The following is a 17,737-nucleotide window of genomic DNA, read 5'->3' as shown; positions in this document are numbered from 1 at the left end:
CAAGAAATTGTCAATTGTTTTCATGTCTTCGGTGGTTCCTCCTTCAATTCTGATCTTTGACGAAAAACAAATTCCGGAAAATCGAATTTTTTCATGATCAACACAGGAATACTCATTACTCAATATGGATATTGTATATCTAGTTAGAAATGAAAATATTAACTAAAAAACAACTATTAGTTTTCAGCTGTCATATCATGAAATAAAAGTAATTAAAATGAAGTTTTAGAAACTAAAGAACTTACTTCCCAGTTGACAGTTTCACGTTTCAGTAGTTGCAACGCAGCTTTTTCTTCTTCCATAGAAGGTATACTATCACAAATTTCTACTGTTTTGCTTATATCTGTTGTATCCGTAAGGGAAGAACTATTTGTTGTCTGTTCTAAGTTCTGTGATTCTTTCAATTCATTTGACTGACAATTTTGCTGACCGTGTTCATTCTGATAACTAGATATTTTTGGTGTGTACTTTTGTTGATTTTTCAAAATTAATAATGTGCGAGAATGATCATCTGAAATACCGATACGCGGTAGAACCCAGTCGAATGTGTTTGGGACAACTACAAAATGACAATGATTATGATGTCGATGAGTATGTTTGTGATTATGATGACGATGGAGTGTCTTCTCAAATTTACCAACATCATCACTACCACCATCATCCAAACAGAAACGTTCACTTGAAACTGGACTGACAATAGATGATTTGAAAAAATTTAAATTTCCTAATGATTTCGAATGAAGTTTGCTAGTGATTGTGTTGGTTTTATTCGTATCCTTGATTTCAGTACTTTTAATCGATAATTGACTGACCTCCATATCTGTGCCCTGTTTAACATCATCCTCGTATTCATGAAATTGACAAGTTAGAAGGAAGTCAAATAAAATTTTCGATCTGTTTTAAACATAAGTTTAGGAAAAAAAGGAAAGGAAGAAGTGTTCACAGCACAACTGCTAATGAAAAACTATCCAAATAATAAAAATCTATATTGATTACTAAACAGTTTCTGACTTATCAGTCAATCAAGCTGATAAATAATCCAAAAGTAAATGGTACTGTTCAGCTGTTTTACAACAGAAGATAACAACAACTCATTTAAAAGTTTTAATGCATCATTTTGATATATCTACTAAGTCAATTTCTAATTTACTTACTTACTTTCATGCAATTGGTTCCCTTTATGAATTTAAATAAAGCAAGAACAAATATTGGTGCAGAATAGTATGAATTCACATTTTTTGGTTTGTAAGCAGCTGACGAGAAACCTCGAAATAATATGAATTCATATTCTGCACCAATATTTGTTCTTGCTTTATTTACTTACTTTCGCCTGTTACTCCTCGTGGAGGAGCATAGGCATGTTTGTCACAAAAAAGATTTTCTTTGAAGAAATTCATGTCCACTTAGATTAAGTTAGTTATACTAAGCCAATGATAAAAAGTAATTCAGATTTTATTCGTGTCTATTTCAATTAATAGCAATATGTATTCACTATTAACCTAATGAAGTGTTTCTCTTTATCATTTATACAGAAGAATGAATTCACATATAAAATTAATGTATTACATGATGAAATAAATTAAGTAACATATTCAAACATATAATAACATAGATGTAATGTTTTTATATTAAAGCTATCAATATAATACCCAGTATTCATTTCATTCCTATTTAAAACTCGTTAATTAGATATACAAACATTCTAATATTTATATTTACACTAGTAGTCAACTTAGTATCTATAGCTTCAAACCGTAGTAAGTTATCAACCTGTAATAACGTAATTCATATAGTTACTACAGTGTCCAATGTGTATGATATTTTTTTTCATAAAAGTTTGTGTTTTTCTCATTTTTCATATTCAGGACTAGAATTTGATTTTTTTTCTTGGATGCAATCTCATTAGGCCAGGGAAGTCTTATTCACTACCCTCTCGCGATGGGGGTGTTGCTTACGAACTTCAGGGAACGAAAAGTGAATTTCTGATGCTTTAACTGGATTGGTGGACATGGAGAATCTACCTAGGGGAGTTAAAAAACCCTGATCCTAAACCAATGGTGCATATGGGATCCAGGATCCTATGGGAACAAATAGCATATTAGCTTATTGTGGGTTACCAACTACCATGGGACTTTATTTCCTTACGTTGCTCCTCTGCCTTGTGGAACAGGACTTTAGGTCAAATGCTCAGAGTGTGGCCTCTTAAGAAGACCACCTGCTTTGATTTGGGCTTTCGAGAGGTAACCTAGCTTTCACACAAATCATCCGATTTGTGTGGTGCAGATATATTTGCTGCCTTCTTGTACCAATTTCTACGTGTTAAAATAAAATAAGTATTCAGATGAAAGGATATAAATGAAATGCAACATGAAACCTAGATTCAACTGCTAGCTACAGTTTAAGAATATAAAAAATTCTGTAATTGAAATTAGTATAGAGTCATCTACTCAGAATTGATGACATACTAACGGAGACTAACAAAAATTTAGATCTGAATATCGACTATCAAGAAACACGACCTCTTACGAACAATTTGAATTATTTCCAGAATTGTTCAAAGTTTAATTAAGGTTACTCAAAAAAATGTAGTAATGCGCAACTAATTCACTTAAAGTTAGAAATTCAAGATGGAATGACAATCAGGTAGCAACTCATTATAATTTATATTTGACTTAGTTTCGTAATAATTTAATCATTCAAAATATATAAGAAAGATTTCAAACAGTATCTTTTTTGGAATGGTGATTTGTGGAGATTGTAGTAATTTTAATTATTGAATACATGAGTCGATGTAAGTTAAACCACTATTGAAAATCTGGAAGCAGTGGACGGCAGTTTCGTTTTAGTATAGGACTCCTCAGTAAATTAGAAAACATTGATAAAAATATTCTTTTCATTTCAATAAATAATCACATAATGTCGAATAAATTATGATTACTTTTCATTTGGTATTAAAAACCAATATTCTTCTGATTGAACTGTAAACCAATATGGATGTCTTCTATGTTTGTTATTTTCAACTGAATTAGTAGATGCTAATATACATAAATAAAATGGATTATCACCTAAACAAAAGGAAAAGAACATAAATGAGAAAAAAATTGTCATGCATAAATATATATACATAGGAAATCTTACTAATATATTACTTATAATAATATGACCATCTGCAAACAGAATACATTAGTAGTATATAGAATAATTGTGGATATACAGAACATTTTAGTTGAAGAATCATTTGCAGTCGAGATATTTTAAACTGGGAAGCAAGAACTCTTGTATCTTCAATGGACAAAAGCTATGATGTTTATATTCACTAGGTTTATTTGAATCTTCCCATTGATTTTTAGGACTGGTACTGGGTTCGAGTCCCGGAGAGAACATCAAATCTGGAACATACATCCAGCTGATGAGTCCCAAATAGAGCGAGACAAGCGTCCTGGATTCTACTGCTAGCCACCAACTATCTTTATTTATAAGATTTCTATGTTTTACTGAGTAAATAATACCATAGAATTGGAAGATGTTGGAATCCAATAATTGTTATTTATAACTTCACTTGAAAAGCGATTTGTTGAGCAATGATCATACAGTGTTTCCAACTAGCATTTGGCTTAATTGATCCCAAGAACCATGGTTTTTCCATCAAAAGTATTACTGGTTTGGTTCTATAACACCAAAGTTATTAAAGTCAACTTGTTACTTTGATAATATAAAGTGTTTAAAACATTCACCTGATAGTTTGATGGATGCGATACATTTTACTGTCAGCTTTAAATTTTGAAATTACTTAATCAGGTCTTCTGATTATATTAAGCAACTTCGAAAATCAGAAATATCAATAAACTTACTTTTATTAAGCTATCATTTATAAGTAAAGAGACAATTTAACACATGAATAATATAAGAAGTAATTTGACCAAACTCTTGAACATAGTTGATCAATTTGTTTTGATATCTTCGCTGCTTTTCTAGTAACTACAGTATTTAGTTTGACGAAGTTGAGTTAATGTTTTTGGTTGCGAAGGGGCCGTAAAATCAATAGCACATCCATTGATAAACAAGGGATTACTACTGTTCTGATTTAAAACTGGACTCTGAATTTGTTATTTTCCGATTATTTATATTTTTCATGAGAGCCTTATAATGAGGTCTATGTAATTTAAGCATTTGCACAATAAATTTATATACTGAAATTTGTGATACACAAAGTGGACAGTAGTTGATGAACTGTTCCTAATTCGAACACACAAAATATAGAATCAATAGATTTCGTTCACAAGTCTAGTAGATAGATGGCATAGAAACCAATTCTGGCATTTATCAACTATAATAAGTTGTAATGTAACTTGCTGAAGAATCCCAACTAACATAAAACGCATGTTCAGGGTCACCCTAACAACTACCGGCAACTACTCAAATGTATTAAAATAAATCCATTAGAAAAATGAGATTTAAGTTACAAATAGTATTCGAACGTAACACAAGAATTATGTAAAAAGTGGAATTGTTCAAGCATAAAATGTGTTACACGCTTCGTTTAATCTGAATCAAATTATAAAACGAATAAGTTGCTTATAAAAACTTTAATTTCAGTTTGTTAACTCCAGCTTTTACTCAAAGATTCATCATCCAAACAATAATTTAAGTAGATTCCAAGTTAATGATTTAGTAAAAAAGCTATCAAGTGGAATAAACTGAAACAGGAAAAATAGTATAAGAGTGTGCGATGAGTGCAAAATTTGCTTTACTAGATGATCTTATTTAGACAACCATTGACAATCAGGGAGAAATGCATAGTTGTTTCGTCATCCTATGGAGTTCGTAAGCAATATGCACTAACGACCTCACTTAGAATCGAACCAATGACCATTGTTTTTTGATTAACCTCTAGACCACAGAGCCGCGACTCAATGATTTACAGGTCTAACTTAGCAATTCGTGAAATAGTGCAACCGTCTTACATTATCATTCACGTCGTACATTGTTGAGAAATCTCGTGCTAGGACAAAACAGCTGTCCAATACCTCTTCGTTTATCACAGGGGTTTGATTAAGATTAGCCTTTAATCTAAACTATGAAATATACATTACCCGTAGTTCGTAAATGATCAGAATGTTCTTAAATTGAAGTAAAAAAACAAACAAACAGGAAAATGTAATATCTTATCCAATTTTTTTTATAACCAGAAGAATAGCAACATTTCGAATATTGAAAATTATGAATTCAGTAAACTATTCTTATTTTTAAATTGGCATTCTTAAAAGTCGATAACAGTTAAATGCTTGTTCATAAACGTATGATTCAACTTATAAAACAAAAAAAAACTGATAATCAAACATTTTTCACTACTTACAAGTATTATATTACAAAAAAAAAGTTTCTACTTGTATGTGAAAATGATATTTAACCTTAGGGAATATCAGATCCTGTCGTGTTTGTTTTTCAATGAAACATTTTTATCACATAAAAGAATTTGAATTTCATGATAAACACTTTTTAAAAAATGGGAATAATTACTATCAAAAAGAGTGAGGGAATTGTAGAATGAAACAAATTTTAAATGTATAATCAAATCCTAGAATTTGAAGCCTGTGATAATGAAACAGAGGAAGTTAAATCAAATCAAAAATCACTGAGTATATAGAGATTCGTATTTTTTATAACTTCAGATTATTATTTTTATGTTTCCGGTGGGAACTAGATCACTTTATGAAACACATTTTCATAACATGGATTAGTAACAAATGAAAGTAAAAATTCACTGAAACACTAAACAAGCGTAGGTTTTGATGCAAACAGAAAACATAGTAACTGTTTATTTGTTATAATTCTTTTCTCAAAGCCTACATTCTTTAAACAATAGACTGATTACATGTATGTTTAGAGAATATGCCTTTGTAGAGGTTAATTCTTCTATATCCGACGCCAATAAATGATATCCCGTTAACTGAGTATTTAGAGAGGCTAAATATCCTAGTAGTATTATGAATTAACTCGAGATTATTCAAAGACAAAAACAACAGTTTTACGGATAGTGTATTGTTCATAATTGGTAAAATCCACAAGCAACGCAGAAAGTGAACACAGAGGAGAGTGAGTGTGAGAGCAAAGTGGAACGAACCGGAGAAGGCACGTGAGTTAACACGATTTAATTGAGTGTGAATAGATATTTATAATTAAACAAATATTAAGCTACAGACACATGATGCATAGAGTAAGTAATTAACACACATATGATCATATAAAAAACCGTCGGGGTTAATAATCGAATAAGTGAAAGGGTAAAAATGTGGCTTGAGAAGAATGAGTAGTTTGATTTGTCCAGAGGCTATAATAATCTATATGGGCTTGACACAGTACCAGCCTCTACATCACTTCATTTTGTTATTCATTAACATTATCACTTACTTCATATTACACAACATCGAGTTATGTTTTTAAGTACTATTTAATCAGATAAAATGCAAATTTATAGATTAAAATCATTATCAATAATTCATAACGTATCCCTACCTAAATCACATTTCTTCAAATTTGAAGTAGCCGAACTAATATTCATATCATCCGTTGTAATCACATTTTCATTATCTTTTTGTTCAATATCATATTTTTCAATTGAATTCATTCCACATATATTTCCTTTAATTTCTATGGGATTTGACAACTTATCTATTGAATTATCATCATTTTTTGTAATTATTACACAAGGTGTTTGTTCATTAGAATTTCTAATGTCATTAACATTATAATCAATATTCACGTTGCTAGGACATGAAGTAGGTTGCCTAAGGTAAATATAAAAAAAATGATAGAATTATTCATACAGAATTAAGCTCACAATAATTAAAAAAATTATGTCTCATAGAAACTACAAACGACAATGCATAGTTTTAAAACCGATATATTAAAAATAATCAATAAAACATTTGATAGCTCTGTAAAGTATCAATATATAAACTGTTAGTTATTAGGTTTGATGTTTTCTAAAAGACATGATAATATCATTGCATAGTTGTTTATTTTTAGACTTGTTTCTTTTAAATTGAATATGCCACGAGGCAAACCGTAACTTGGAATCCTGAAGGGAAGCGGAAAAGAGGGAGGCCAAATAACACATTACGTCGGGAAATAGAAGAAGATATGAAAAGGATGGATAATGATTGGAAGGAGCTGGAAAGGATTGCCCAGGACAGGGTTGGATGGAGAATGCTGGTGAGCGGCCTATGCTCCTTCACGCGGAGTAACGGGCGTAAGTAAGTAATGCCTTTTGAGGTGATCAAGTTATCTCTAAATTGAATATGCCATATTATTTTTATTCTTATGAATAGTAATTTCTTTCTTGATAGTTCTATGGTGTAATAGATTCATGTTTCATTTTAGCCAAAAGAAACTGATAGTTAATCTATAATGAAGAATATTTATTATTTGACAAAATGAACTTAATAACAACTATCTGACGTAATATTCATTTAGAATGATTAGTTAGGTATTTACCAGTTCAGTGATAAGTTGAATTTTGTTTTCCTTTGATTGTCATTTTAAATGTTTTGCCTGTGATATGAGTAAGACCTCGACATCTGAGGGGAAACACAGAATACAATGGACAGCTCAGAATCAATTTAGACAATTTGGACTTTGCAGATCACCTAACCCTCTTATCGCATACACACGAACAAACGCAGATAAAGACAGACAGTGTAGCAGCATTCTCTGCACCAGTAGGCCTCAACATACACAAAAGGGAAAACCAAGGTCATCAAATTCAAAACGAAGAACAGCAATCCAATCACTCTTGATGGCGAAACTCTGGAAGATGTAGAATCCTTCACATACCTGGGAAGCATCATCGATGAACAAGGAGGTTCAGATGCAGACGTAAAGGCGAGGATCGGCAAAGCAAGGGCCGTATTCCTACAATTGAAGAACATATAGAACTCAAAACAACTTTCAACCAATATCAAAGTGAGAGCCTTCAATACGAATGTCAAGGCAGTTCTACTGTACGGAGCTGAAACTTTGAGAACTACTACAACCACAATCAAGAAGGTATAAGTATTTCTTAATGGTTGTCTACGCAAGATACTCAACATCCATTGGCCGGATATCATCAGCAACAGCCTTTTGTTGGAGAGAACAAACCAGCTTCCAGCTGAAGAAATTAGGAAAAGACGATGGAAATGGATATGACATACACTAGGCAAATCGTCAGACTGCATCACGAGGCAAGTCCTAACTTGGAATCCTGAAGGGAAGCGGAAAAGAGGAAGGCCAAATAACACATTACGTCGGGAAATAGAAGAAGATATGAAAAGGATGGATAATGATTGAAAGGAGCTGGAAAGGATTGCCCAGGACAGGGTTGGATGGAGAATGCTGGTGAGCGGCCTTTGCTCCTTCACGAGGGGTGACAGGCGTAGGTAAGTAAGTGATATGAGTAACAGTAAAACACGCGAATAATCATTATACATCGACTGGAATCTTATTGAGCGAATAAAATGTATTCTTATTATTGACAATATGTTTTAACATAAACATAGATTAATGACAAGGTGTATATTTACTGTGTTCGTAGTTATTTTATTAGGGCATTCGTTTATATCTATTATAATGGAAACTGTTTATCCATTCGAATTTTTCTAACTGGTTTACGTTGTATTGAAGTTTTAGCTACCGGAAATATATCAAAATACTTATATTCAGTGTTATTTCACATTTGATCAGTCTAGAAACATTTGTCTCTTTGTTAAAATTAACTCCATCAGCTCAAATGTTACCAGAAGATGTGAGATTTTTAAAGATCTGTATAAAAAACTGGTGTCCAGAAATTACAGAGGTATATTACGGATAGGGATCAGATATCGAATCATATTGCATTAGTCTGAAAGATAAATAGATAGAACTGCAACTTATCGCATAAGCAGGAGGTCGTTAATGCCTTGATTTTAAATTGTGCGTAAAAAGACATTGTAGTTCCTTTGTGAGCATCATGTCGATAGTATTATTTCCAGAAGAGGTTTTGTGGAGATTTCAGTAATCCTATAGTTGAATTTATGAATCAATTGAAGCTAGACCACCATAAAAAACCTGGAATCACTGGACAGCCGTTTCCTCCTAGTATGAAATTCCTCAGCAGTGTGCACCCATGGTCCGGCCCGCGAGATTTGAACCGAGAACTTATTAGTCTCGCGCGCAAACGCTTAACCAATAGACTACTGAGCCGGCATCCAACAGCGTTAATGTCTAACTTCAACCAATCCACGAAATTGAGCCACCGTTGTGTTTTATATGAACGATTAATGACCCTGACAGAGTAGAATTATTTCAAGAAATCAAAATGTTTACAATTTACAATGAATTTTCCCTTTATTATCTTAAAAAGAGCAAGAACGATGAATAGGATTAAGTTTACTTCACTAGCGCAGATGTATGAAAAATGGAAAATCTTATATATCAAAACGGAATTATGTTGTACAATTCTTATCAGATGATGTCAGTCTCTTCTCAAAATTACACATTTCTACCAAACCAACTGAATAGTTATATATATATATATATATATATATATATATATATATATATATATATATATACTCATCAAAATATTCAGCATAGTTACAGTTGTTTAATTAAATTTAAAACCCTTTTATTTGAATTCAAAACCTTCAGAAAGTAATTTATATCGAATACATTCGTACAAATCATCTTCTGGGACAATAATTAAATCAATGAGACAATTTAATCATATTCAAAAATAATTTTTAAAAAAATTGAAAAACGATGTAAAATTGAAAAGCTTGGAGACAATTATAATTTTTCTATTTCTCCTTCTTAATTTCGTTCTAATTAAAAAACCAAGGAAAAAAGTTCAAAATTGATCCTCTACATCCCCCTTTTTTTCTTTCTTTCAATTTTTACTTGGTGCATCAGAATATTAATTAGTTTTGAGTATTCATCCATTTATATTGATTAATTAGTGTAACTAAGAAAACAAGCCGAAAATAGGGAAGTATATCATCGAATTAATGAAACGTATTTATTGGGTATGCGCTTAATAAGTTAAAATATATTACTTATTACAAAAGAAATATATACTTTTAAGTAGATGAATGAAGTTATTGCCAGAAAAGAATGATGTAGAGATGTATCATTAAAAATAATCGTATAGTTTATTTATATTTATAAGAGATGCTAAAAATAAGTTCAAGGAAAATTAAGTGTATACACTTGTGGAGCTTCGGTGAAATAAATGTTCGAGAAGTCATACAACCATATATAATAGGGTTGTAACTCATTTATATGAAAAATTAGTAAAGCATTTAACAGTAATCAATGTTATATTTATCTGTATCTTATTTCTAGGTTGATTTCATAAACCAAGTTCTGATGTGTTTACTAGTTTAAGTAAATCGGGAATTGTTGGAATATGTTTAAACAAGGCGATTGGAAGCAATAGGTTTTGAAGCCTTGAATTGAGATATTTTCCTAGTTGTGCTACTAGTCAGTGAGGTATAAATAGTAACTAGATCAAGATAATGCTCCATGTATGATCTAAATCATGTACAAAGCAACATTTTTGTTGAGGTATAATGAATAGCAGCAGCGCTACATCACAGATAACTGAAGTTAAGAAATACAATTAGTGAATTTTATTAAATAATCATTGCAAATCTTAAACGTACTGCTTCTTGGTGAGAAGGTTTGGAAAAATAATGAGGCAGTTTTTAGTAATAACATGGGGATTCAACACAAATGAATAGTACGTTTTTTCACTATTTCGCAAACTTACGCTCCACGTTTTGTAAAATACATAACAGATGGATCCCTGTAAACTGCAATCGTACGAAATTGACTCAATGGAATTTGTTTACAATGATTTTCCAGTGGATATTGTTCTTCGTCGTATGGTTTAAACACAAACATATTTGTGGTTACCAAAATTATCCCAGGAACAGAACACTAGTAGAGGATATAAGTAGAGAAATATGTGAAAAGAGAAATCAATCAAAACATTGGGCAGAAGAAAAGATCACTTTCATTAATGAAGTTCTTGTAGTTTTACGTCTAGGAACAAAACGATCTTAACTATTTTAAACCAGAAGTTATGGAAGGCAAGAAAAAATTTGGCTATTTGGTTATTAAAAAAAATAATTAGTATAATAATTTTAATAGTTTTTTAGGTAGTTACTATAATAATAAAATGAACGAAATGAGTTGTGAGAAATGGGAATTAAAGAAGAATAATAAATGAATTTGATGTAAAAGTTAAGGGTTATTATCCATGAATAAACGAAAGAAACAAAGCAGATGACAGTATAGTCCAAATTTGGTTGATATAATTCAGTTAGCAATACCTTACTAAAGTCATATCTGTTGAACAATATATTCGTTGAGATTTAAAGACAATGTTAGTACAAATGGATTGTGGCTAGCAGTAGAATAGGAAATGCGCGTTTCACCTTGTGTGAGGACTGCTGAATGGATGTATCTGCATTCCACGTTAATCTTCATATGTTTAATAATATTGATTGAAAGTTGGATGATTTAAATACTAAGTAACTTCTACTTATAAGTAAATAAAATATATGAATGTCACAACAACATAATATTACCAGCTATTTTTCACTAAATTGAAACTAAAACTGATTAGTCTATTGGAAAAAGAAAATAGATATAAACATGTGCTTCACAGAAGGCTGTTGCACACTGACTTTTTAAAAAAAACAATTAAAGAGATGGTATAAAATATACAGCATAAGCAGAGCTGATATCACAATATCCTGAGAAATTTCATATACTCACTAATTTAGAAGTGAAATACCAACTGAGATATACGTAAGCATGTTATATTTGTACAGAGAAAATACTTTGATCATTGGGCTAAAATTATCTGTATCAACAACTCGAAATATGAATAATTTGAAAAGTTATATTAGTACTGATACACTTCTTACTTATTTTTGATACAGCCCTTAAATTATTACCCTTATTTCTCACGTTTTACCATGCTGATCGCTCAACCACAGAATGTGATCTTAAAATTCACATCAGTCCATTTTATTCAAATAATTTATAACACGACCATAGTAAAATGTCACTGATAGGCTTCTAATGAAATACGGATTCGACGAAAAATCTTCAGAGAGATCAGAATTAATTGTATAAATCTGATACTGAAAAACATATATCCATTTTATGTTAGAAATCAAGTAAGTTTAAAGTCTTATTTGGTTATGACTGGTGAAAACTGACAAGAAGAGTTCAGCTGGAATAAAATGTAAGTGTGAATCCATTGGACCTAATCCATTTAGAATCCAATTTACACTAATGAGTACTATTACGCCAAATATATTTCGTTGAATGACATCAACAAAGTGATAATTGTATGATGCAAATAAGTGTCCTTATCCGTATTATGGTATTTGTGCACCGTCTAATGATTAAAAAAAGAATTCACAATGGGATCAGATATTCTTATTATAATCTAAGTTGGTCAAAGGTCCCAATATTCCACGGTCTTAATATTATTCTAGTTTGACTGAAATGCCAGTGTAAGTATTAATATAATTATTTGAGTAGATAATTTCAAATAATTTGAGTATTTTCAATAGTTGAGATCATGAGTCAATTGAAGATAGACCACCATAAAAAACCTGAAATCACTGAACGGCCGTTTCGTCCCAGTATGGCTCTCCTCAGCAGTGCGCATCCATGATCCCGCCACGCGAGATTCAAACCCAGGACCTATCAGTCTCGCGCGCGGACGCTTAACCTCTGGACCGCTGAGCTGACTGGCATCCAACGGTGTTAATGTTTAACTTCAACTAATTCACGAAATCGAGCGACACATCAACCATTGTTTTCAATGAGTTACTATCACACAACAGATCTGGATGAACTCCAATGGTCAATGCTTCTATTAATAAGTAAAATAATTATGATGTAATAATAGCAGTAAATAAAGAAATGATTTGATTAACGTCAGAAATTCGACTTTTTGTAAATACTATTTTATTTTCCTACTATGTACAAATCAATTATGCATTTTTACTTACTTGCAAATCGACAACGAATTTACAGTCAAACTTTAGATATTGACATGCCATTGGATCATTTTCTTCTTCTGCATAATCCTTCAGATAAAAGTATAAATAAACATGAAAATAGTATTAAATAAGTTAATGTTATAGAAATAATTTGATCCGATTGATGTAATATACAATGACTAAATTTTCGTTAATGAAACACCAATGATAATGAGCTAAGCCACCAGAGATCGAGTTTAATTATTACGGAATAATTAGTAAATAACCAAATAATACCAATGGGAATACATCGTGAGATTAGAGAAAAAAAACGAAACCAATCAGCAGAAAAGTCGTATTGTGAATTAAATTCAACTAAACAACAATGTAAAACTGAGGAGCACTGAAACTTTGTGATCAGTTATTTGACTGCTTCCTAATTTTCACTGATAGTCGATCTGACATTAATCTGTGCAGCAGGATTTCATCAAATATTACGAATTCCACAAACCGTCCGTTCTAACATAAAACTTGTTCAATGCTATCAGAGACACGTAAGTATCAAGAATAGTTGTCATTATGGTAAAATTATAAGGTAACAGGTGATAAATTTTAAATCTCTTGATTAGTTGTAAAGTAACTCGGGAAACAAGGTTGAAAATACTAATCATAGTACTATAACTAATCTTAAGTGAATACTATTTAAGAGTATTAGAGATGAATGATATAATTAATTAGTATACTTGACGTTTTCATACATTTTTCACTGTTTATCGATTCAGGATGAAATGTATTTGTAACTAATCAAGTAATTTGATATGATTAAAATGGATTACTTTCTTTTATAAATAGGTTCAACTATGCAGATACACCCTAAAGCATATTGAGTAAATAATACTTATATTAACTTTTAAATTCTATTATCATGAACATAGATACAAAGTTTTTCTTGATTACCATGACCTTAGATTTACCTTAACTTTCATTTCTCATTGAATAATATCCATAATGAGAAAACACAAAAAAAATAAGCAATAAACAATAGAGAAGCGTGACAAATTGAAAATAGTGGTAAATTTATAATATGAAAACAAATCAGAAAAAATGCCTAATTCAATAAAGCTTTATACATGATAGATTAAAAGAAAGAAATTAAGAAATATGTAAGTAACTTAGTTAATTATCCATGTATCCATATTAGAAAAAGGAATAATAATGGTTCAAAGGATAAAATTCAATGAAAAGACAGAAAATATAGTCACGCAATTCGATATATTAGGTACATTATCATTATGAATGTCTATTTGAAAAAGAATCGTTTATTAATCACCACCTTTAGATCAATGATTTATATTGTGAACATACAAATAATTATTCAAAGGAAAGATGTTATACAACTTATAGCAATTAAGATAGTACTGTAGCGAACGAGATCACAAGTGGGGACAACCAAGTGAACCAATTGAACACTTCGTTTGCAAAATATCCATTAATTGTTTCAGATTTTCATGTTCCTTCATTTCCATACCAATCACTCTCTGTTTTTGTTCACTTTGTCGTGATCTTCTCAATCTTCTGACTCCAGGAATTCCACAATCGATTGGTGATAAATACTACTTATATCTGTCGAGATCATTAACACACACATACAGTACCATCTAGTGAACTGGTAAAAAGATTTAGTTTGAAATCTATCATAACTTTTAATTACGCGGTATTTTGAACTTAGGTTTTGTAGAGCAAATTATTATTGAAAAAAAGATTGTATGACGAAGGAATGATGTTATAAATAACTTGGAACGGTTAAAATGTTAAGTGCTTAGAGTATCATTTTCAAATCTAAAAAGTGTCAACATAAATATTACTATATGTACTTATCCACCTTATAAGATGTAAAAGTGTCAATGTAGACGAATTCAGCCGTTTAATTGTGTAAACCAAGGTAATAATAATATACGGAAGATCATTAAAAGAAGCATGGTACACTATTATGACAAGAAGTTTTCATTTTATAAAATTATATTCTGTAGTATCGGTTGTTACGTTAAGCCCACACAGCTTATTCTAGCTTCTGGACAGGCCAATTTACCTATTCTTGAGTCGCGTTTTGACCTTGTTAATCATTTACTTATCAACCCTGACTGTTTTTATATGAGCATATATGTGTGTACACGTCTTATCCTATTCATCACATATCTGTAGCTTATTTTTATGACTATAATTTCTGATTGATTAAATGGAGTTTGCTCACACGCCTCTTCTACCATGCGTCATTTCGCTCCGCTCTCTTCTCTTTGCTTCTCCGATATTTTGTCTGGATCAACGATTGTATAAAATACAGTATATTCCAAATTCATTCTCGTATTTGGTTGTTCACTAATGCGATCTAAGTCAATATTTATATATGAGAATAATCAGAATGTATGTTATGAATAACCATCATTCATACGATATTATGGGAGTCAGATTTCGGGCCACTAAAATACAGTTAGAATAATTTCGATTTTAAACGAACATTGTCACAAATATCTTAATCTTATACTAAAAAAAGTAAGAAAATTATCAATCAGATGAAACGATAACGATTAGATAAATTCATTGCATAGAAAAAAAAATTGAGATGGTGGTGAAGATTTGTAACTGAGGTGGATAATGTAAAGGTGAATAAAATCGAGATTACAAATACATTTATCTTAATTTTAAAGAAAAATGAACAAATTTAACCATTGATTTAGCTAAGTCATATATCATTAGAATATTGCGTATAATGATTAGTAATTATGAAGTTTGAGAAGGAACTGGATAATTACTTTTAGACTTATTGAGAAGTTATTATTAAAGTAAATAATAGTATAATGCCTTTAATCTTATACACACGCTATGATTGCATAATATTGAACAAACATTGTGATTTCTTGAAGGTCTCATTATTTATTTGCCTTATCAGTCTGGATATCTTATTTATTCTACACTAGTTAAATTATTCACGTAAGATAATAAGGTTTATTATTTTATGGGATTTATAATAAAAGGTGCCTGTATATTCTAAATGAATGAAACTATACAATATGGATGACATAACACACAAAGTTTATATCACTTATTATTCAAGGTGTATATCAATACAAAAAATTTATAATTACAAAAGTATTGAGATTTAAGTGAATGCAGTGGGTTTATTATGTAGCTCTATCGAGTTTTATAAGGTATGTAAATCGTAATTATACTATTAAAGTAAACCATTTTATTTACAAAAGCCTATTTATTCAAGATAGAATCAGTATAATTTCTAATCATACAAAAATGTTCAAATGAACGATTTTTTAAATTATTTTCATGTTTCTATGAGGAATTCCTACAGGGTCAATAAAATGACTTTTTGAGAATACTGTCTGAGAGTGACATTGAAAAAAACGTGACGTTTTGCAGCAATTCATAACCAAAAGGAGAGTAATTCCAGTGATTAGTAATGACGATTGACCTTAATTTGGTCAGGAAAAATAAATGTATCATGTAGGTTTGCTCTCATGTGATCTTTTTTCACTATATTTAGCTAAAAAAAAACACCTTTTTAACAACCAAACTGGTTCGATTTGTTATTGGGTTAAATGATTCGATACAGTTAATCCGGTGAGTTACGAGATTTGGATTAATATGGTAATGCCTTACATCACGGATGAAACTCTGCTGATGAACAAACAAAAATTATGTAACCCTAAATAGTTGTTTCATTGTAGTTTGAGACTTCACAGTGATGCAAACATGCAGCTCCACAAAACTGACTTTAGGGACCTTACATTGTTCGTTGCTACAACTCGTTTTAGACAATTTCTCACTTGCTGTCAGTTCATGATGAAGGCTATTCTATGGTTCAATATTACTTACAATACGTTTATGCCAACAAGTAATAAACTTGTATATAAGACCGCAAATATGCTGAATCATACATACAAACTATATCCATATTCAATAAATCCTACCTTCTTAAAATAAATCGGACATAACAAATTCAGTAGAAACCTTTAATGAATGAATATCCGGCATGGCTAAGAAGAGGCAACGGCTCAATAAGAAGTTCAATAATCGAATACCTTTTGAACACAGGTCACTCAATCAAGACAGACTCTGGGTTCAAAGTCATCTACAAGGTAAGTAGAAGCCTTCCTAAGACAATCAGACTGCATCTTCTCTGCATTGCTGAAGCAATAGCCCTACATCTGGAAAAACCAGAATTGTGTGTCCATAAGAGACTGGTACAACCTCTTCTTCTACCATGGTCTTAATGTCTTATAATTTTCTTTTCTTTTTTCTTTCTTCATGCTCTTCTTCTTTTATATCCATCTGCTTCACCTTCCATCTTCCTCTTAAATCCTCTACCCCCAACTAGTTTTTTTGTTTCTACGATCGTTCTGATTACATTCAATCTCAATTTCAACATTTTATCTTACCATGCTGAGCCATCCTTTCTCAATGATAATTTCACTATCCACCTTTTGATGAATACCTAAGCCATTAACAATCAAACGATTATTAAACTTTCCTTGCTTTAAGAAATCTCTTGACACCTTTTTTATTTAACCTCACTGTCACAATGTCTAACAGAAGTTTATTATCAGTATTATTATCATCCCATTCTGTTTTAATTTACGGCAGCGAAGCATGGCCATTAAGAGTAGAAGATACTCGTAAGCTACTAATATTTGACCACAGAT

At 31.0% G+C, this 17,737-nt stretch overlaps 1 protein-coding gene across 1 annotated transcript in view; it reads right to left on the bottom strand.

Annotated features, from left to right (window-relative positions):
- MS3_00002262 (uncharacterized protein) overlaps positions 1-17,737 on the bottom strand; it is a 57,923-nt gene that overhangs the window by 19,027 nt on the left and 21,159 nt on the right. Inside the window, exons 6-10 of the mRNA XM_051209835.1 lie at positions 13,056-13,133; positions 10,790-10,959; positions 6,517-6,788; positions 2,939-3,065; positions 246-894 (exon numbers count right to left, since the gene is read on the bottom strand). Coding sequence (XP_051075299.1) covers positions 246-894; positions 2,939-3,065; positions 6,517-6,788; positions 10,790-10,959; positions 13,056-13,133 — 1,296 coding nt within the window. The remainder of the gene's footprint in view (positions 1-245; positions 895-2,938; positions 3,066-6,516; positions 6,789-10,789; positions 10,960-13,055; positions 13,134-17,737) is intronic.

Source organism: Schistosoma haematobium, chromosome 1, assembly GCF_000699445.3.
Source record: "Schistosoma haematobium chromosome 1, whole genome shotgun sequence".
Taxonomy (NCBI): Eukaryota; Metazoa; Platyhelminthes; class Trematoda; order Strigeidida; family Schistosomatidae; genus Schistosoma; species Schistosoma haematobium.
Note: the sequence above shows the minus strand (reverse complement) of the source record. Positions and strands in the feature narration are given on the sequence as shown.